General features: G+C 38.8%; 1 protein-coding gene across 1 annotated transcript; it reads left to right on the top strand.

The window, feature by feature from the left end:
* The first annotated feature begins 2,348 nt into the window (after window positions 1–2,348).
* Window positions 2,349–20,742, top strand: hook1 (hook microtubule-tethering protein 1). The gene is made up of 22 exons (XM_042482631.2): window positions 2,349–2,570; window positions 4,568–4,653; window positions 5,582–5,654; window positions 6,580–6,630; window positions 7,499–7,631; window positions 7,946–8,013; window positions 8,644–8,706; window positions 9,957–10,040; window positions 12,045–12,208; window positions 12,287–12,427; window positions 14,462–14,663; window positions 14,787–14,897; window positions 14,997–15,084; window positions 15,171–15,237; window positions 15,323–15,463; window positions 16,284–16,371; window positions 16,629–16,660; window positions 16,766–16,848; window positions 16,985–17,085; window positions 17,840–17,941; window positions 18,042–18,110; window positions 18,195–20,742. The coding sequence occupies exons 1-22, from the start codon at window positions 2,526–2,528 to the stop codon at window positions 18,351–18,353; spliced, it is 2,151 nt and encodes a 716-aa protein (XP_042338565.1). The 5' UTR covers window positions 2,349–2,525; the 3' UTR covers window positions 18,354–20,742.
* Window positions 20,743–22,412: the final 1,670 nt, after the last annotated feature.

Below are 22,412 nucleotides of genomic sequence, written 5' to 3'. Positions count from 1 at the left end.
AAAAAAGAGATGCGCACCTACTGACAGTTAAAAACAGGAGGACCAAGGACGCCTCTGCAGGCCTCATGGGTGAGGTCCAGTCTCAGATTATACACACATACTGATTTTAGTGTGTGACCACTTGATTGTAAGAGTGCTGTAAGAACCCCTTGTGTTACATTTAAACAAATTCACATCGCGTATGTAATTAGGCTTCTTATGATCTCATTTTCTACAAGCTTTGTTTGGAATTTTCCACATCCTGGCTCAGAAAACAGGTGACACACACAAATTTGGTTATCTTGGAGTGACTAAACGCAGTCAGTATTTATAACACACTGTATTCCTGACATTAAAATTGCACACCCACACACGTGAGAAGTATAAATACATAACGTGAGGGAGTTTATTATATTCGTGAGAAATGATTAACCTTCAGAGAGTAGTTGGTGCAGTGCAGGTTGATAACAGGTTGATTGGAGAAAAGACTCTATTTGTTGTTAACATAGCCTGTAAAATAAGGGCTGAAAGGGATTAAAATTCCATTTGTGTTTAATAACTAACTCCAAGCAATACCTGCAAAACTGGCTGTGCAGGATTAATATTACCCTTGGCTATGGGGTGAGGTTATGTAACCTTTTACAGTCACGTAGTCAAGAAACACACTGCAATAAGTTTTCATGTCAATTGAACAAGTGCTATCAGTTGTGTTGCTGGCAGAGAAAATGGGGCCAAACAAAGAACAAGATTAGGAAATTAAAGTATTTTTTTACTGTGAACAAAATAATTTTCTTGAAATTGTTTATTTGATATTTGCTGTAAATGTATCTGTCTTGTCATGTTTATAGTTTTTTTTTTTTGCACGACTCTATAGCCTTTCCTCACATTTATTTATATGGTTTTGGTTTTAACTTTTTAAAACAACACATTATTCTCATTGCAATTTTTTCCTTATGTCTGCAATTTTGCATGGCATCATCAGGCCTCCATAATGTATGACTATCTTTCTCTGTTGTACAGTAGGCCTGTTATAACTTTGTTAATGTGAATGTGGGAGAGCAACCTTGCTGGTGAGAGACAAGTCCTATCAAGCTGTTTGTATTGACAGCAGATTGAAAACTTCAACCAGATGGTTCCCAAACTGAGGGTCCTAACTTCCACTAGGGGTCGCCAAGGCACCACACTGGGGTTGTGAGGCCTTCTACATATAAAGGGGTGTAAGAAAATTTAAAATTTACAGGACGCCTATATCTCAGTATTTCATTCATTTCTGTGAAGAAAACTAAGTGAATGTGTTATAGTTAAAGTTAAGAAATTTTTAAAATCTCACAGTATAAGGGTACAGTGAAGATCTGAACACATGAATGATTATTACAATAAATAAATGAATACAGATAGAGCATTGTATAAAAAGTTACTTAAAATATCAGGATAACTCATGTCTCAATATAGACAGAAAATAATCTACTCAAAATTCATCTAAATCACTAATTTTACACAAACTTTCTGCAGTTATTGTATTCACTATTTTGAGCTCAATGCACAGTTTATCTTATGTTCTCTACTTTTTTTGTTATGCATTGAATAAAATTTAAAAAAATATTAAATATGTCACTTAGTCAGAGGTCATAAGTACACTCCATGATAGGAAAGGGATCCCTTAAGGAGATAGGAGCAGATATTTTCATTGTTTTTTCTAAGATTTCTCTCAAATAAATGCATTAAGCTTCTTTGGTAACCAACCAAAATAGTCTTTCTTTCATTAAGCTGTTTATTTGTTTACGCACTTATGTAATTTTTATGGGTTTTTTTTTCGTCAAACAAGAAAAATATACTAAAGAAGCAGGGGATAGAAATACAAAGGCAAGGGATAGAATTTGCCAATAATAGTGAAAATTATCTTCAGAAAAATCGGATACAGTACAGGAAAAATTGATGTATCATTACATTTAAAATAAGGAGAGAAAATGTAATTTTCTAAAAACCTAAAACAGGCAACATTATACATATATATATATACAGCACTTTGTGTTGCATTCAATGCATGAATTTTGCTATATAAATAAAATGTGCTATAGAGCAACACATTAAAAGAGCAAGGACGTAAATAGATGCATAATAGATGCATTTACTTTTTGGCGTTACCTTTCAATTGCTTTCCTGTGTTGCAGGCAATGAGAAATGTTTTGATTTTATCCAGATAATGAAGGCGTTTACTAATCTCAGATAGCGCTCGCTGATTGGCTACAGCGCGGTTTACTAACCGTCAATCTTCACAGATCTCAACGCTGATTGGATACTGCTTGTAACAACCTCACTTCATCTCAGCTCGAGCCTGTTAGCACGTCAGCGTCAAAGAACCAAGAAGCTGCGCCATTCGCGTACATTTTACGTTGTCTTAATTGCGGAAGGGCCGCTGCTTCTTTCAAGCGTACGTATTCATCGTTAGAAAGCTACCTCTTGGCAGCAGGTGAGGTCAAATGCAGAGGAAAGGAGCGGAAGAGCTTTGCTGACAGGTGGAGGAAAATAAGCGAAAAAAGGAACAAATGGACGAGAGTAAAACTGCGCTGACAGAGAGCCTCGTAATATGGGTGAGGTTTTTATCTTAGCGTTTTGTAAACGTGTCGTTTGATACAAGAAAACCTAGGCAGCGGGTTGGTTTACCTGTTTGTAGGTGGTGGGGGTGGGGGTGTCAGCAAAAACACTCAAACAACCGAAAGAAAATCAAGCTAATAAGGACGACATATCACTAAACCGTCGACACAACGGTCGTGAGTTAACCGTTATTGTGGAGATTAAGCCTCCGTTGTTACTCATTTCATAATGCGGAGTATCTGTAGCTAACTAAGTGAGGAGCTGGCACTGCAGGCTAATAAATATAAAGTTACCAGTTTAGGGCACAAAGACAAAAATATCCTTCAGTTTGGTCGATCCTCGCCTGAGTGCTAATCCAATTAACCAGGATATATTTGCTGAATGTCTCATTTGTTATGTAACTGATTAAATGTAGCAAACACCAGCAATAGATACCTTTATTTAGCTAGCGTTGCTACCTTCACCTGTTCCCATTCATGGGTGTGAATCAACGGTTTGTTGGCTGTCTTGAGTTAATAATAGGTTAATTAGATTTCGCGTTAAGTTCATCTGACATCTAAATCCTGCGGCTATATCCAAGCCACATCAGTTAACATTGTTGAACGACAGGGTTGCTGCCTTACAACTAAGTTAAGGGGTTTTATTAAGTTAGCTTATCAAGGTTTCTTGCCAGAAACTTTTATGTCACACTAGGGAAAAAGAAAAAAAAACAGCAGTAGTGAAAGAAATGTTTGGGGACTGTACTTAATTTATCAGAGGAGGGGAATATTTTTCTTGAGCCTCCCTAGTAGAATGAAGAGAAATGCATGACTCCCCTTCCACCACAAATAACCATATTTTTTTGCCATAATTGGAAAAAAAGCCTAGGTTTTTCACTATTGTCATCAGTGTTTGGAAATAAATTACAAAATACTTACTGAGTTACTGAGAGTAAATATGGCATTCAGTTACAGTTACTAATCAAAATGCTGGTGATTACATATAAAAAATCTTTCCAGTAAAAAGTTTATATTTTGAATAAACATAAGTTTTGTTCCTTTACACCTTTTGCCGTACAGGAATGTGCCCTTTGGCATATTTTTTACCAATGCAGGTCAGCAAATCCATTGCGACAAATTTAGGTGCAACATTTATACACTTGTTTTAGGTCTTTGAACTTTATTGCCCCGTTTTTTGTTAGAAAAGTAATCAAAAAGTAGTCAACTTACATTACTTGGAAGTAATTAAAATAGTTATGCAATTTATTACATTTTTAACAGGGTAACTAGTAATCTAAAACCTATTACCTTTCACCTTATTGTCACAGAAAGGTACTAAGAATTGTGTTTTCTTTTTTTCTTTTCTTTTTTTTTACAGGATCTGCTTTGTGCAAATTGTTTACTCTTGGCAAATGAGGCATGTAGAATTATGTGATTTTTAAGACAGCAACCTACATTGTGCATGGACTTAGAGTATTTTCAATGCTAGATGTCCGTGTTTCAACATGATGGTTCATTTTGGAATAACACTGACATTAGTTGGTGGCAGTGAACCTCACACCGGTGTCCTTGTAGATTTGCTTTGTCATCACTATAAACTGCAGTTTTTGTACAGGACACAATTGGACAGTTTTTGTTTGGGGAGAAGGATGTTAGCCCAGGTCGTTAGACCAACCTTACTCCATGGCTGCTACTTTAATTATTTACAACTTCACTTAACCAGAGAAGGCTTTGTCTTTGTTGTGGTGTCTTTGCCACTTTTATCTACAGTCCAATCTGTCATCCTTGCCCTCTATTATCTCCTCTCTGCTTTACGTATTCCTCCCTAGTAGTGGTTTGGGTGCAGGTACATAGCACCTCGGCACATCTGCAGTATTGTGGAGTAACTGCAGTGACACCTTAGATAATGCAGCACGCTCCTGCATGTCACCACCTTCCATAATGTTTTATTCCCCTTTGCTCTCTGTGGAGTGTTTAACGGTCCTCATGATGATTCTGTGTTTTGTGTCTCACAGCTGCAGACCTTCAACACTCCTGCTCCCTGCAGAACAGTAGAGGAGCTGACCACTGGAGCGGCAATATCTCAGGCATTAAATCAAATGTGAGAGCACACGCACGCATGCACACATGCACACATGCACACATGCACACACACACACACACACACACACACACACACACACACACACACACAGGAATACAACATATCCTGTAGGTTGTCCAGATCTGCCGCATTAATCATGATATCTGGCAACTCTGCAGTTTCAGTATTTCTTTAGAGCGAGTCTTGTTTGGCTCACATCACATGCAGCCTTGGCAACAAAGCTTAAATAAAGGATTCTTTTGATGCTCAGTAACACTAAATTGTTGTCATGCATTTTGAGACATGATGTCGTATTTAAACACTTAGACACTGAAGGCATTGGATGATTAATTTCTCATGAGACTTCATTTTTTGTAGTGCTTAGTTAGTGATTAGTTTAAATAATTTATTAAGCAAATAAAGTCAAAATTATCTTATTTCGGCATCTTAAATGTGAATATTCTGAGTTTTTTTGTTTTGTTTTTGTTTTTTGAGCAGCATTTTCTTCTTTATTTTTTTAAAAAAACAAGGCATTTGAGGACATCATCTTGGGCTTTGGATTTTATAAACCAAACAACTGATTGATTAATCAAGAATATAACTGATAGATTGATGGACAATGAAAATAATCATTATTTACAGCCCCCAAAACAACAATTAATTGTTTGATTTTGTTTTACTCAACCAATTTGTATCAATGTTGATTTGTTTAGATCTGTTGCAGTGAAGGAAGATACCACGCTGTCCTCAGATAGCAACCTTGAGATTTCACAATGCATTAATGCATTAAAGTACTGTATGAAATAATTTAGTGTAAGTAAAAGAAGGTTGAGAGAAAGCAAACTGCTGCATTATATATTTAGCAGAAGAATCTGACCTTGAACAGCATACAGTTAATTGAGAATTCACATGTAGATGAGCTGTTGTTCCCGTCTGTGTGCTGCAGAGACCCAGCGTGGTTCACTGATGGATGGCTCGTTCGAATCAAAACAGATGTTGAGGAGAACTGGAGACTGAAGGTACAGAGCAGCGCCATCTTTCTCATCCTCTACCTATCCTCTCTGACTTCTCTCTTCGTGTTTTGCTGAACCCCCCCTCCTGTGTGCTAAATCTTCTGTTTGCTTCAACCCTGCCAAACTGTCCTTGACACTGACCTCCTGCCTGCCCCGGGGGTGCTGCTCCCAGCTTAGCGCACTCTGACCCCACGCTCTGACTCCTCTGGTGAAATGTGTATGTTTGTACAAATATGTCATCTATATATATATTTTTTTTTTGGTTTTTTTTGTGTGTTTTTATAAAAATATTTTTTGGGGCATTTGTGCCTTTAATTGATAGGACAGCACAAGTGTGGAAGGGGGAGAGAGAGAGGGGGCGACATGCAGCAAAGGGCCGAGGTCAGAATTGAACCTGTGGCCGATGTGGCGAGAACACAGCCTCTATACATGGGGAGCCTGCACTATCCTCTGAGCCACCGACACCCCATATATGTGTTTTCAATTCAAAAACAAAATGCATGCCATTCAGTTTCCCTTTGTTTGGCTGTGACTGTGTATTCCTTATTGCCAATTTTTACTCCCAGTCTTTCACAACAGACATTGTGACATGCCACAGCAGGAAAAACAAAGGTTTGAATACTAAAATGAATGTTGGCTGAAATCACTTAAGACTCCTTGATTTAAAGGTCCTGGTATTGTGCATGCTGGGCTTACTGGGACTCAGTCAGAGAAAAAAGCCATTATTAAGTTTTTCTGCAAAGACAAGTCAAAATGTCTGCTGTGCAAAACCCACATTTTCACTTGTGAACATTTAAAACGTCTTGATTATGTCACTGCATGAGCATACATTGTGTTTGAAGTGAATCCTTGTTTTGATTTTGAATCTTTGGTTGCTGTTTGGACCGTAAACTATTTTCATAAAATGTCATTGTCTTGTGTTTGATCTCAGATGAACAACTTGAAGAAGATCCTTCAGATGGTGGTTGATTATTATAATGAGGTAGGTTGTGGTCTTATATATTATCCTCCTTGTGTTTGCAGAGCTGATGGATGATTTAACACTTGCTGCATGTTAGTGTCAGACTCTTGTTTGTTCCTTCAGTTCTTGTGGGAGTTATACTGTGCACTGTTTATGTAGGGCCAAGCCCCAGGAGCCTAGTGTGCTTTTAAGATCAAAACAAGCAACAAGCTTTTCAAGCCTGGTTCACAATACATCCACAATGGAGTGCTGAAGCACCAACAATATATATCACTTTGCTACAACACACAATAGAAGACTTTGAAAATGCCTCTAAACGACCAAAGCCTGACGGCCTCTCACATCTAAAGGCAATGGGAGTTTTTTAGTCACTCACTACAGACTACAACTAGATTCCTTTTGAGATTATTTCCCATTCTGCTCTCGGTGAAAAACAATACACCAAACTCCTTTTAACTCCTTATGTGTCTGCATAATCATATAACTTTAGAAATGCAAGATAAAAGGCATCATATGCTGACGGTATTCTTGTCAATTTGGCATCAATGTAATCCATAAAGGTAACATGTATGTGCACCTCAACATTTTAGATTTTAGATTTTTCAAAATGCAACCAGCCTTTGTTGGTTAGCTGCAATGTTTTAGTGGGAGGAGACCATAGGAATGAAAGGCAAGCTGTTTCAAATATTAAGATTTCTCACTAAAATAAGTTCTTCTTATTAGATCAGATACAATCCTCATGAACTTAAAGTTTTTCTGCAGTATTGTAATCACGTCGTTTGATGTGAGTCTGGCATTAGTTGTAGCGAAACTACCAACACGTGTGAACAGGTTGAGCTTTTAGAATCAGTGCAATCTAACTCATTGCTGACTATCTCTGTACCATCAGGTCTTAGCCCAGGAAATCTCAGATTTCCCCCTGCCAGATCTGGCCCTGGTGGCGGAGCATTCAGACCCCATGGAGCTGGGGAGGCTCCTGCAGCTCGTGTTGGGCTGTGCTGTCAGATGTGAGCGTAAACAAGGTGCGTGGCTGCTTCTGTGTTGCGCACAATTTTGTGCACACAAATTAGACACAAACAGATATCTGCAGTATCCATGTGGTGGAAAGAGGAGATAGAAAGGGAATTGTTCCATCAGAATCCACTTGGGTAAAGGCCCGTCAGTTGAACAATGTATAATTATTGCCTTGCCAAGCCTCTGACAAAGGCAGAGTCCATCAGGCAGCCTGGCCGGGGAATCAATGACGGCAGTGTTACTTTTGGAAGAAGGACACCAGTGCTGAAAAGTAATACATGATGCAGTCAATGTGTGTGAATCTCTCTCTTTCTGTTGACAGAATACATTCAGATCATCATGACCTTGGAGGAGTCGGTGCAGCATGTTGTTATGACAGCCATCCAGGAGGTCAGTAATACCGCATATGTCTCTCACTCAGGTTAGAGATATTAACCCTAAAATCTGAGCTATTTGACTTGTTTTCTGTCAAAAACATGAGAAGAAAGCAATGAGCAATGAAAGAAGAAAAGACAAACAAATTAACAAGGAATTAGTAAAAAGTATTACAAAAAATCCTAAGAAATTATTTTAAAAAATGAAAGACAGAAGAACATAAAAAAGAAAGTAACAGTTTCTACAGTTTTTACCTAGCTTTTTTTTTAATATAACTTTTTAAATCTACTAATATCTTGTAATTTATGGTAACATTTACCAAGTTTCTCATTGCGTGTTTCCAATGTTTTTGAAATTATTTTTTTTGCTCTAGGTTCAAGGGTTTAAATACTCATAAAAGACCTCTGAAAGCAGCACAAACAAGTGATGTCGCTCCAGGTTTCAAAAGGTTAAAGATATTCGGAAAAGCTTGGTTGAACAGTTGTGCATTTGTGTGTAACTTTAGTGTCTCAAAGGGGCTTCAGAAGCAGTATTTGTTTAGGGAGGGTAAAGGGTATACCACCAGCGTTTTAGGTAAAATAGGTTAAGGCTTAGCATCTCTTCTAATGAGTTTGTGTGATCCATAAACCCATTTTTCCTCTTCAGCTCATGAGTAAAGAGATCATGGCCCCGTTTGGAGCAGAGCTGTCAGGGGACTTGGAACAGCAGGTCAGTGTTATTATGGAAGAGATTCCCAACAGGGAGATCTTCGTACTGTTTTAACAAAGCTGGTACTTTCTGCTATGTAACGGTTTTTGCACACCAAGTCTGTTTTTTTTTTCCTTTTCCTTTTTTAGATCCGACTTCCAGTACAAATCATTATACACAGGAACCTTGCACACTGAGCCCAATGCGTTTTATTGTTCTGTTTGTTCTGAAAATTCACTCTATGAGACAAAACAGAAATACACATTTCCTTCCTTGCTGGAGGGGCTGAGCTGTTGTCCCTCTCTGTCTCCACACTGTTGCTCTCTCTCTCTGTCTGTGTGTGTTCTTCATCCTCTGTTGCACCCTCCTCTTTGTCATCACCATCATTTTCATCTTCATGTAGCACCAATTTACAAAGTCTCTGCATCTTTCTACTACACAGATGGCCAAGTTTTATGTGAGGACTCTCCTTTATATTGCTGAAATACACTGATGCACACTGATGGCAGCAGTGCCAACATACTTGTTTTGCTAGGATTTTAAGAGTGGGGCAAAGTAAAAACACACAATGATGTTGATACTGAGAAGACATGTTGATATTGAACAGTCTGGATAGCAGCGTCTGTTTGTCCATAGCAGTCGCCATTGTTGTCAGTACACCTCGTAGGTTCAGGTGTACCATTTGGTAACACTTGACTATCACTTTACAATGACATTATTCCTTCCTGTGGCACTGATTTTCAAATCATTAGGCCCCATGTGGCGCTCATTAAGATGTTTTTTCTTTCAACAGAGAAACCGCTCTTTCAAATCAAAATGCCAGACGAATCAGTCAACTCAGTGGAGTGGACTGATTTCAAGGTCTGGACACAGGCAACATTAGCATCATAGCTAAAGTTAACAGTACCATTTTAGAGTCAGAGTCACTCCAACCTCGAGTAGCTCATCACTGAGACGTTTATTCTTCTGGATCTGTCTGACCGCTGTGCAGAGAATCCCAGTGTTGGAATATTTACTGTCACTGCACAGTGCAGCGCTCTGGGCATCAGCTGCCTGAACAGGCAGATGCATGGCAGGATGAGTCCCTGTAACAGGCTTGTCATTGGATAAAAATGAAACTTGGCCATCTATAAAGAGAGGAGGAGACAGTTATAGGAGTGTGTTAAAGCTATTTGAGCCCCCCGACCTGAGTATTGCAGCAGCAGAAACCAGTCAACAAGTTGAAGTGAATGTACATGTTAGTTAATTCTGCTTTTCCTTCATGTGTCCAGCTGAAAAAAGCCCTTGAGGAACTCTCTGAGCTTCTAGCAGAGAAGGAAGCGTTAGCCCAACGCTGCCAAGAGCTGGACATACAGGTGAATACAAAGCTTAAATACAAACTCAAACAAAAATACACATTAATATGTTTTATTTACAGATGTCTAGCCTCAGTGCTTTCTGTTGGTTTGATGGTATTCAAATCTTCATGCAACACACACACACACACACACACACACACACACACACACACACACACACACACACACACAGACATGCCTGTGGTACAGTATAAACAGGAGTTGTGTAATTCGCTGTAATGCTCGGGTCCATTGTCTGGAGCTGCTGTGGCAGAAGAACTGTGGGCTTAGAGTCTGGGCTTCGCTGGTCGCACTGTGGCACCCAGCCCGTGCTCGGCCACTGCTAGAAGGCCTCACTCAGCACTGTACAGGCAGACTAGATGTAGCACAGGCACTGATCAACTGTTCAACTGGACTCTCGACAGATTGATTTGTTCTGTAACCAGTCTTGTTCATCTCTCGCTGCAGCAAGGTAAGTCGAACAGGCCGACCATTCGGCAAAACTAAACCGTCTAAACCAGCTGCTGAAATTTATTCTAACTCAGCTAACAGATGGCTCTGTCAGGATTCAGTTCGAGACAAGTCAGCAACGTGTTTTCAATATTTTGTCATATTCTTCCAGTAATTTACCTGGGAACGTCTGTCTGTCATAATAACCATTTTGTCAACTTCTTTTGGTAAAAGCAACGTCACTTTATTTTAAAATGCTTCTTATTCTGTATAAGATTTAAAGTATACTTTATAGGATTAGATTTAACAATAAGGCTGGGCAATAATTCAATACTATTTATTTTCATTTTAAAATTCCAGTGTGTAGGATTTAGGGGGATATATTGGAAATGAAATGGAATATAATATAAGTATATTTTCTATAGTGTATATTCACTTGAAAATAAAAAAAATGTTGTGTTTTTGTTACCTTAGAATGAGCCTTTTATTTACATAGGACCCTGGTTTATGGACATTGCGATGTTCACCGCCATGTTTTTACAGGAGAAAATAAACCAAACACTGGCTTTGGAAAGGGACATTTGCCTTTCGCCGTAATTAGAAGCCCATCTGTAACAAGCAGTGTCGGAGAACTAATTTGTCACATGAAACTGCGTAATTCAGTTTTAGTGGTAAAATTCACCATGTCCATTTGTTTGGAGAGGAAGAGACCTCTAGGAATAATTTAGCTCCAAAAAACCTCCTGAATAGCAAAGACTGAAGGAATCCTAGTCGGGCGAAGTTTCAGCTGGTAGCAAACTGAATTCCTCACCTCTAGACGCCACTAAATCCCTCTAAATCTTACACACTCAGACGATTAATTCTTGTGATAATGATGATCATATCATGCTATTATTTTACAAATTCTCTTTTCTAATTCAGTGACTCCAAGCAAACTGAACATGAAGGCCACACAATTATTACCTCAAGTTTTTTTTTAATTTTACATGGGCAAAAACATGCAAAGAGCATGTTGAGTGTAATGCTCTATATAATTATATTATCATTTTATTTAGCATACCACATATATATTTAAGAAAAATATTATTTTTATTATGATATTGATTTTAACCATATAGTCCAGCCCTATTTAAATGTGTAGTTTCTAAAGTTAAATTGTAATTGTAGAGGGGTTGTTTATTAAGTTTGTATTTAGGACTTTTTAAACAATGGGAATTTTATGTCAGGCACCAGTAAAATGATGGGTGAGAATTCAAACTAACTAACCATGTATTAACATGTTTGCTTAAAGTGCACTCTGTCTGTGCTCTGCTGCCAGCATGGATTAACTGAACTGTTTGCTTTAACAGCTGGGAGAGGAAGAGAGTTGTCTGTACTGGAGGGGGTGTATCTTTTGATGCTCAGATTTGACTTTACTGCTTTGCATGAAGTAATTGACCAAATAGAGATTAAATATCACAGATTCTTCTGCTGACATGACAAAGATATTTTATTTGTATATTTAATTCACTGCAACGTTGTTGGATTTGTATCACCGGTGAGAGTTGGTCAAACCTTGTTGTTCCTGGACAGGTGGCTGTTCTTCAAGAGGAACGGAACAGCTTATTGGCTGAGAATGATGTCCTAACAGACCGAACCAATCAGCTGGACACATTCGACGACCCAAGCACCCCCTCAGGAAGAAAGCACAGTCAGCTGCAGCAACAGTTGGAGGCGCTGCAGGAGGAGAACTTCAGGTGTGTCTCATTCTGCCTAGCAGCAACTTTGTTATGGTTGTAAAAGTCTGAACGATTATTTGCATGTGCATCTTTTAGGCTGGAGGCTGCCAAGGATGACTACCGGATCCACTGTGAAGAGCTGGAGAAGCAGCTGATTGAGGTTCAGCACCGTAATGACGAGCTCACCAGCCTAGCAGAAGAATCTCGAGCCCTCAAAGACGAACTGGACGTTCTGAGGTTTGTGTAGCGTCAAATTAAATTGTTCTCTATTCAAAGAGCAGCATAAAAATGTCGTTTTTTGCCTCCAAATGAGAAACCAGATCTCCAGTTTGATGGAGAAGGAAGGTCAGCTCATCATTTCACTGATTAGCTCCTCTTGTCTGGTTGGGGGTGTTATAATCAGTGAAATTAGCTGATGTTTTGTTTGGCTGGAACAAAACTCAGCATGCAGATTGCACTGCAATGGCCTTGAGAGAGTAGGGTGAAATGAAAAGAAGCAAGAAAACAGTAAGTAAAATAACTCTTGTGGGAGTTGTTACTCTGTGTAGGTGGACCAGGGACCCTAAAGATTGAAAATTCTTCTTACTAAAGTTGTTTGGAATAATAGTTAACTTCACTGACAGTAAATAAGATAAATATCACACTATCCCTTTAGTTGCAATAAACTTTGCTAGAGACATGTTTCGGTCCTTAGACCTTCATCAGGTAAAACTCAGGGACAAAGAATATTCCAGATAAATATAACAAACACCTCCTCAGGTAAGGCCAATTATGGACCATGAGCTGTGAGGAAATGCGTCCAATAGACAAAGTGAACAATAATTTTCTTACATAGTGCACTATAAAGATGAATGCTGAAAAGATGGATAAGTACCCATTGTGACGTATATAATTAGGGGGCAGAGATTCTGTGCTTAGTTAAGAAATATTCCCCCTGATGGAGTCTGGACACTGATGGTGGAGATGAAGAGAGGGATGGCTGAAGGATGAGGATGATGGAATGAGGTGAATGGTCTGGAGGAGGGTCGCATCTCTTGGTCTTGAAATGACAACAGATGGCAGCAAAGAAAAAACAGTTTTAAACTCGATGGCAGTGGCATGAATGCCTTAGGGAGATAGTGGCAAACTGCCCACACTCAGCTGATAGAGGAGACGCTGGAGTGAGGCAATGAGACTTCTGAACTAAATGAGTGTTTAGAGTCTTCCTGGCTGAGCTTCTGCTAAGCTTCATTTAGCCAATGAACCCTTTTCCCACTATACAATAATCCCAGTAACACCCACTAACATCTGGCTTTTGTTTTAAGTGTAAAAGTTTACAATCAGTAATCATTCTCGGGGCAAATGACTTTGCAGTTGTCACAGGTATTTATTGGCTCTAGTTCTAATTGGCAGTTATAGAAACGTGACACCAAGGTGTAATCACTAATTTTTACCCCTTTATGCAGCACGTCTCCCTTTTGTGATGCTCCACCACAAAATCCATCCATCACTGTACAAGCACCACTCAGACATCGCTCTAAGTTAATTGGCACAGAGTTTGAAATAGCGACTGAATAAGTAAACAATATTAAAGAATAAGTGTAGGCTGTAACATTTTCACTGGCCTCCATGCTGTTTTCTACTATTTACTAACCTTTTTTTTGGTGTGTCTGTGACGTTGAACGTGACACACTAGTAGGAAATCAGAAAGGCATTATTTTCTACTGCAGAGCTGTTAACATAGTGATAGAAGTTTTCTTATGTTTAAAACCCCATATGTATACGTAAATTTGGTGGGCAAAGAGTATTAGAGGGAGAGGGGTTTAGAGAGAGAGAACATCACATCATCAAAAATGGACATTTCCAAATCTACAGTGAACAGCAACTACATCAGTCTACATACAAACATTGATTAATATAAATAGAACTGAAATCAGTTTATCTAAATTAGTCTCTTCTAAAATGAAAGTATTAATTTAGGACTAATGGTAGATCACTATTTCGCTGTCATAGTATAACTCTAATAAGCAGTAAGTTACCATAATACAAAATAGTCCCTCAGTTGTACCTGATGAAAGTCTAATCACCAAAATGAATCTTCAATAGTTTATTGCAAGTAAAAGGAAGTGTGCAGCACTTCTCTTGCCTATGGATATTTCCTCCTACACACCTGTCTACAAGAAATAAAATGTGTGCATGAGCCTTTACTGTTAAAATCCATACTTTGCCACTGAAAGCTTTATTTTTAAATTTACATAGTTCATTTATTTATTTTGTATTTATATCCGGCAGGAACTGCTCAGATCGAGTGGTGATGCTGGAGGCCTCAGTGGACACATACAAACGCAAACTGGAGAATCTCGGTGACCTGAAGAGGCAGATGAAGCTGCTGGAGGAGAATAACATGACCTACATGCACAACACTGTCAGCTTGGAAGAAGAGCTGCGCAAGGCCAATGCTGCCCGGGCACAGCTCGAGACCTATAAGAGACAGGTAACTCATGTGCAAATCATGGTCGGATATGAAAGGGAAACTCTGCTGTAAAGTGCAATTCATATGTAATAAATCTCATACAGTACAGATTTTATTGTAGTATTTTCACATGCTGTCTCACAGGTCCAGGAGTTGCACAGGAAGCTGTCGGAGGAGTCAAGGCGAGCAGACAACCTGGCCTATGAGATGAAGAAGTTAGAGGAAAAACATGAAACTGTGATGAAGGAGAAAGAGGTGAGGCAGCCTTTTAAATGTGTCAGGAAGGGTTGGCTATGGTAACATCTTTAACCAGCATTTGGACTCTTGTTTTTAAAATCCCTTTTCCTCCATCAGAGGATCATCATTGAGAGAGATTCTCTAAAGGAGATCAATGAGGAGCTGCGATGCACTCAGGCTCAACAGCACCAGCTCTCCCAAGCAGGTCTGTGACTGGATACTCATATCTGACAGTAATGATGCTGTTTGACCTCTCTGATATTCTAAAGAGCTCATTCTTTTTTCATTTAGGGATGCTTCCTTCTAGCAGCCCCAGTCATGAAAACCTGGCAGCTGAATTAATACCTATTGAGTACAGGTGATACTTCTGAAAGTGTAGAATTTGTTTACTTTCTGCTTTATTGTGATATGTAAACACTGACCTCGTATGTGTGATTGTTCAGAGAGAAGTTCATCAGGCTGCAGCATGAGAACAAGATGCTGAGAGTGCAGCAGGAGGAGTGTGAGAGGGAGAAGATCGCTGCGCTGCAGGACCAGCTGGAGGAAGCACATAAGACACGCAGTGAATTGGATACTGAGAACAGGTTAACAGCTTTAATCTCTCTTTGTACATCAGCAACAGGTTGATGTGATAGAGGTTTGTTTTCTCCCAAGTCATTTGCTGCTTTGCTGTTTTTAGCCCTTTAATGTTTTGCATTGATTAAATGTGTTTTTGGGCTGTATCGAATAGTTCGAAGCTTCATTCATAACACTGACATTTAAATTCTAAATAAGCAGTCGAATGTTGAGCTGCTTTTATTTATTTATATTTTTGCATGTCTGTTCATTCTGTTTAAACCTGATATTTCTGCACAGTTGCAGATTAGGATTACGCTACACTATTATTATTATTAGTATTGCACTATTTGTGGAATTGGTTTCCAGTGGTGGCTGCAAATGATTGTCTCTGTCTCGTGTGATGCAAACATTTCCAATAACTCCAGAGTGTTTCAATTCCAAAAGTCTAGATTTAAAGTAGAAAAACTAGATGTAAATGTTTGCAAAATTCACAACATGTTTTTATCCAATTAAACATTTTGCTTCAGCCCATATTTGTTGGGGTTTAGCCTTTCAAAAACAACATTTTCATCGAGGTGAAAAAACTGGTTACTCTTTTTGCATGCACCTGGTATTAAGTGCCATCTAAATACCCCTGATTTAATTAAATGAAACACATAATTTAAATTGAGGATTTATTATTTTTTGTTTTATTTGTTTGATGACATCAAAAAATATGACAACGACATTTGAGGCTTCATTTGAAAAAATTAATCTTTGAATGTAAAAAAAAAGACATCTGGTGCAGCCTGTGTTCCTTTATACATATATTCTTTTGTCAGTGTTTCCTTCCTCTTCATTCTGCAGGTTGAGCAGAGAGCGGATCAGTGAGCTGCAGCAGCAGGTGGAGGACCTCCAGAGGGCTCTGCAGAGTCAGGCAGCCAAACCTGATGATGTGAGTGTGCCAGGAGCACCGGCACCCATACAGAGAAAACATCCCACAGAGTTAATCTGATTAAGCTCTTTAGACTTTATGCTGGCACGGCATTACGGAAGGAAATCACATTTGTTTCTGTTTTCAGACTGTTAAACTGATTTAGGGGTAATAAAAAAAAAAAGTTTATTTTTGCAGTGCACAATTAATCACTTAAACTAAATGTTACCTTTGTACTGCATTTGTAGACCCTTTAAGATCTTTTCTCTATTTTTCAGTCGAACCTAAAGCGGAAACTTGATGCACACATGTAAGTACGAATTATGTGTCAATTTTTGTACAAAAGTTGAGATGTAAAATGAACGTATGTGTGCACCAGTAGAGGGAGGTAAAGGAGCATCATTTGTGTCCTCAGGGTCCAGCTGAATGAGGCTCAAGACGAAATCATGAAGAAGAAAGAGCTGCTGGAGGACCTTCAGCCCGACAACACTCAAACCAGTAAGTCTCCAATCACATGTATGAGTTTGCGATTATGACATCACTGCCCAAACCTCGTCCTCTACAACACTGAATCAATACACAACAGAAGCATATGACTGAGTTAAAACCTCCCTAACTCTTTCTGGCCTCTCAGCCCTGAAGCTGGATGAGCTGATGGCTGCTCTGAAGAAGAAGGACGATGACATGAGGGCCATGGAAGAGAGGTACAAAATGTACCTGGAGAAAGCTCGTAATGTGAGTCCTGAGAGTCATTTCTCTCTTTTATTTTTGTACAGGGTTCTCAAGGCTTCTTGAAACCTTAGAAGGTTTATCTGTGAAAAACAAATCAAGGCCTTGACAGTTGTTTTAAATAGACATGGGTCATTGAAATAATTCAAATGTATATATTTTGTGATGAAGTGTTTTTTTTTTATATTCTGTTACTTAACATCAGTCAATAGGCTCTGTTTAAAGGGACAGTTTACCCCCAAATCCAAAATTATACACTGTTTGTTAGCCTAGATTGAAATTGTCTTCTGTTAGCTCACCTATCATCACTAAGGTAGCCAACGTTACAGCTCATTAAAGTTTACAACTTGTGCTGTCACAAGCACGAGCATCTCGTCCATGAGTAGACGCACGTCCTTCTATGCAAATGTAGTTTAATAAAAAGAAAATAGCTCCTACATGAAACTGCTCACAACAACATCTGTGGATTATCTTGAGTAATCGGGTTATTATTTCTCAAAAGAGACATTGCTGTTGAGTTTTTAATTTTTTTTTTGGTGAGCTGAGTGTCATCCTAATTCCTTTATGTTCATAGAAAGCTGTGTTGGGTCCTAGAATTTTAGGGAATTAAAAGTCATTGAATTTGATGTTTAAGAGGGTGTAGGAGCCCTGTTTGTATTTAATTAAAACGGTATGTTGTTAACCTTATCCATTAAAATTTGAGTTTGACTTAAGTAGTTTGATCTGACTTCAGAAATTATCCACTCTTTTGTGCTTGTAGGTTATCCGAGCGCTGGATCCTAAACTAAATCCAGCCACCGCTGAGATTCAGGCTCTGAGGAACCAGTTAGCAGATCGGGACAAGCAGATTCTCAACCTGGAAGTAAATCTGCTTTTTGACTTGTTCACTAAATATGCACTGTTTTTTAAAAATGGGCTTTTTTTTTCAACTTTGCTTATGTTTTGCTGATTTGCCTCTGCAGCGTCTATGTGAGCAGGCCAAACTGAGAGAGTATGAGGAGAAGCTGATCGTCACTGCCTGGTATAACAAGGTAAAGTAAAATCAAATTACCTCAGTAACGTCCTGCTTTTTATGGCATTATTAACAATCCAAATCTGCCTTTGACCGTCCTCAGAGTCTGAACTTTCAGAAACTTGCGATTGAATCACGTCTCGGTGGCTGCACCTCCTCCGTGCTCTCCCCCGGCCAGTCCTTCTTGTCCCAACAGCGACAAGTCTCAAACGCCCCACGCCGGGCGCTTTCCATCAGCGTGCCTGCCACTACCTCCAAGTAGACCTCGACGTAGAGCCAAATGTCTCACCTTTATTCAGTTAAGGGAAGAATACTCTCCCTCCCACCAGTGAGCACTCAAGTGACCTTAAACACATCTGCTCTCAGTGCTTGGGAGGGGTCACGGCGAAGAGCACTGAGCACTCATCAAACACAACCTTATAGGTCACATACCTGACGTTACAGCATACTGTCCCATAATACACTAGCTACAGGCTGACCTTTCATAGAACAGGAAGACACAACCTGCTTTCACCTCACTAGTTAAAGTAGCGCACATTGTCCCAACCTGTAGAGCTTATTTTCCCTCCTGCTCTGTGTGTTTGCTTTGCCAACTGCAGACTCGGCTGAACACTCGCTGTAATCGATTTAGCCTTCACTCTTATATCCTGTCATGCTGCGTACTTGAACAGGCTTGAAAGAAATGTAAATAATGCTTGACTATCTTATTCAGAATTGGAGCCCGAAATATTTATGAATGTGATTTTTAAAAAGGGGTTACTTGAACGCTAAAGCCAACTAATTTCAGATGATTGTTTATGTATAGGAAACTGTACCATCATACTATGCAGTTAAAGGAATACTTCACCCACTAAATGATCATTTGTGTATCAGTTGCTCACATTGAGTTATGCTGAATTTCAGAAGAAAAAAAAAGTTTTTCTCACATGCCTCCATGTTGAACAAGAATCCAAAAGCATAAAAAAATCTTGATGACTTGGAGTAAAAGGTGGGCTGCATTTAACAGCATCAAAACGGTATCAAAACATGCGTTTACAAACTCACACACAACTGCAGTATAATTCAGCTGTATGCCTAGTACTTCCAAGACATGCGTTTCTGCTAAAACCTTACTATTTAAATAATTTCCGCATACAAGTAACGTGCCTGGGCAAGGACGAGCATTGGCACTGTGCTTGTGTGCCATTGAGCAGAGTTCAAACACACAGGCTTGCCCAGGCGTGCTACTCATCTGTGTGTCAGTATCAGTTTGTTTACATGCACAGTTTTAGTCAGCTTCTAATATAACTCTATTAGGCAGTTTCATTGGACTGCTGTCCTTGTCCCAATATACAAACTTTTGGGGAGAATTTATTTATTGATGGAAGTATGTCCAAAACTCTGCCGCGGTAGGTGGCATTATGCCCCCTTTCAGCTTGAAGGTGTTGGACCTTCTTGAGGTTGACCTCTTATGTCACATATGAAACAAGTTAGCAAGCGTCTTGTTTTGTTTTCTTTCCTTCTTCTTCTTTTGTTTTCCCCAGGTTTCTTCTATGAATTTATGTGGTTCGTATTCTGGGTCAAAGTCCGGTGTGCTGACTATGTAGCATGCGGTTGATACTCATGACCCCTTGTCATGAGTATCAGTATTTTTTTTCATTAATTCAGCATAACATGAGGTGAGTAATTAATACACAAAAGATCATTTTGTGGGTGAAGTATTCCTCGAAGGATTTAATCAGCAGACTGACTAAAAGACAGATGTGCTTCAGATGTCTTTGAGAAATTGATCGCTATATTTGGTGCTGGCCACCAACTCCTTTTAAGCATCAAACATCAGTCAGTCAGTTTACTTAACTGGAACAAGCCCATCTTGTAAAGCTGTGAAGATCCTATCAATCATAAAGTGATCAACCTCTGAGGTGCTGCAATGACAAATCCTACACAAGAAATCCAGGACAAGTGTATTTACTGTGTATTTTCTATACTCCTAAAGTGTGATTTGACCTCCTTACTGGCAGCATGCTCTAAATGAAAACTGGCAGGCCTTTCTATTCACTGAAGCTCTTGACAGAAATCAAGTCACTGAAGTTGTAAAGCTGTAATGTAAACATGATTTTAACACCAGCTTCTGATCCGAATGTCAGATCCAGGTTAAGCTTTCATACTGTATCTGCAAATTGTAACTTGAGAATTTTAATTGTAGTAGATATTGTATTTAATCAAATACGTTTTCAGGCTGTTAGTGTCAGAGTGAAGAGCGCTGTAGAGAAGCCGCTGTTTTTTTTGATATTGTGGGTTATTGGCTGTCCATCCTTCTTGAAGTTAAACTGCACTAGTTTCACAACATGAAATGGCTGTTGATTGTCACTCTGTATGTTTGCAGTAACACTAAAGAGACGTTCTGTTATGGTGATTTTGACATTTGTGATCTATAGTGTTAGTCAAAGCGCTTTTAATTCCTTTGCAGTGGATGATTCTCGTAGATTGCTTATTTAAAATCTGTCATTTATACGAAATGAAGATGTACAATCACACGTAGCACAGCACAGAGTGTTATGTCTGTGTGTTAACGAAGAAAAGTGGATGAAGGCATTATACATTTTCAGGAATTTAATGAGTCAATTTAAAGCCTTGGGTTTTCTTGTGAATAAATAAATTCTTTTTGTAAATGTGTGTTTTATATGTTATAGCATCAATCTTATCTTGGGTCCAACGATTAACAACATGAAGGTCTATTCTTCTGAGAAACCTAAAGCTAAAAAGAATTGGGCCTCATTCACCAATATGTGCACTAAAAAGTTCTTACTCTGCACACAAAATAAATGTGCATGCAAAATTACCATCCGATTCATGACACGTGCCCACCAGCCACCTTAATTCTGACCACTGTGCATATAATAGTGAATCAAAATCATCACAAACTGAGAGGCCTGTTCCTGCTATGGCAGTCAGCATATTGCCATGCCCCCATTTCTAGATTTAAGAAAATACATTAAGGCGTATGCTGGAGAAACTGCCAAAAAGCTGTTCATCACCCCCCTCAAACATGTTATGTAAGTCTTTAAAGCTGCAGGGGCATATGCATTTAAATTGTTGTATTTTGTGTTTATTTTACCACAATTTTTTAAAGAAAACATGTCTCCCAAACCCATATGTTTGGCTTTCTTCAAAATGACACAATTGCTCATAGCCAGGCACTGTAAAAACAGAAATTATCATTGGATTTTCACATTTCTAATGGTACTTGGACACAGAACAAAACAAATCAGAGCTTAAAAAAGCTATAATTCATCAAAATCAGTTTATTCTGCATGTCTCATTTCAAATTTGGCCAAAAATAAATCATTTGCACAAACTGAGTGAGAAAACAAGGTTTTTTTTTCTACTGCAGGATTTCACATTTTCACTTTCAAACATCAAAGGGTGCATTTTAAAATTAAATAATGGTGGAGGGAGGATCATGCATTTTCCACCCGGCACTAGAGGAGGTTCAAGGAAAAATATTTGTAGCCTCAGGAAGTGTCAAAATAGAAAAACAAAAAGAAGTCACGCCCCAACCACGCCCTTTCTCTGACAAATAAAGAACAGTCCCCAAGACATGGGCCAAGTTTCCGTTTTCTGAGACAGTCGGGTCCTCATTATTAGCACATACGCCTCTCACGGTCTTAAACAGTCCTAATTTAAACCGCAGGGTACACACGAATTCAGCTTATAAAATATTTTTGCATAAACAGTGTGTACGCAATGTTCCCGCCTTGTCTCCGCACAGTTTGTACATCCCATAGTTTTCAGTGTAAGGAAATACGCCGAAAGGCCAGACAACTTAATTTTGAGTGTTTTTGCCGTCCAGTTTTGTGGAGTTTACGTGCGGAGGAGCACAAAGACGAAAACAGGGCCGATAACAAACAGGTAAGGAGTTTGGCCTGTCAGGTGTGTAGCCAGTTTTTAAGCTAGTATGCTACCAAAGTTAGCTAGCTAATCATGGCGTCGGACTTTTCACTAAAACGAAAACGTACAAATAGAGCTGCATTACACTTTCATGTTTTTTATGCTAACTTCCTCCTTTTCACCCAAACTTTGTTGAATACGTTCATTGCATGGAGTGTGTATGTTCCAGGTTTTCATGCTAAAATTTAGAATATATTTTTATATGCATTTTGTAATATAAAAATACTGTAATGTTTCTTTTTTGTTTAATTTATGTTGAAAAAATGGAAAAATGGCTTACTTTGTAAAATTACTTAATTGAAGATGAGTGTATGATTTTGTGAAGAGAAATAAATAAGCAAAATGTCTAAAAATATTTAAAAATCCACTGCACAACAAATAAATAAAATAA

This window comes from Plectropomus leopardus, chromosome 5 (genome assembly GCF_026936395.1).
Source record: "Plectropomus leopardus strain MGB_pleo_1.0 chromosome 5, ASM2693639v1, whole genome shotgun sequence".
NCBI classification, from domain to species: Eukaryota; Metazoa; Chordata; class Actinopteri; order Perciformes; family Serranidae; genus Plectropomus; species Plectropomus leopardus.
Note: the sequence above shows the minus strand (reverse complement) of the source record. Positions and strands in the feature narration are given on the sequence as shown.

What these genes read in the sequence shown, in the direction of transcription:
- hook1 (XM_042482631.2), top strand. Translation starts at nt 2,526, where the DNA reads ATGGACGAGAGTAAAACTGCGCTGACAGAGAGCCTCGTAATATGG. An exon ending in TCGAGACCTATAAGAGACAG is followed by an intron (nt 14,664 to 14,786) that starts GTAACTCATGTG and finishes GCTGTCTCACAG; the next exon opens with GTCCAGGAGTTGCACAGGAA. An exon ending in AGGCAGCCAAACCTGATGAT is followed by an intron (nt 16,372 to 16,628) that starts GTGAGTGTGCCA and finishes TCTATTTTTCAG; the next exon opens with TCGAACCTAAAGCGGAAACT.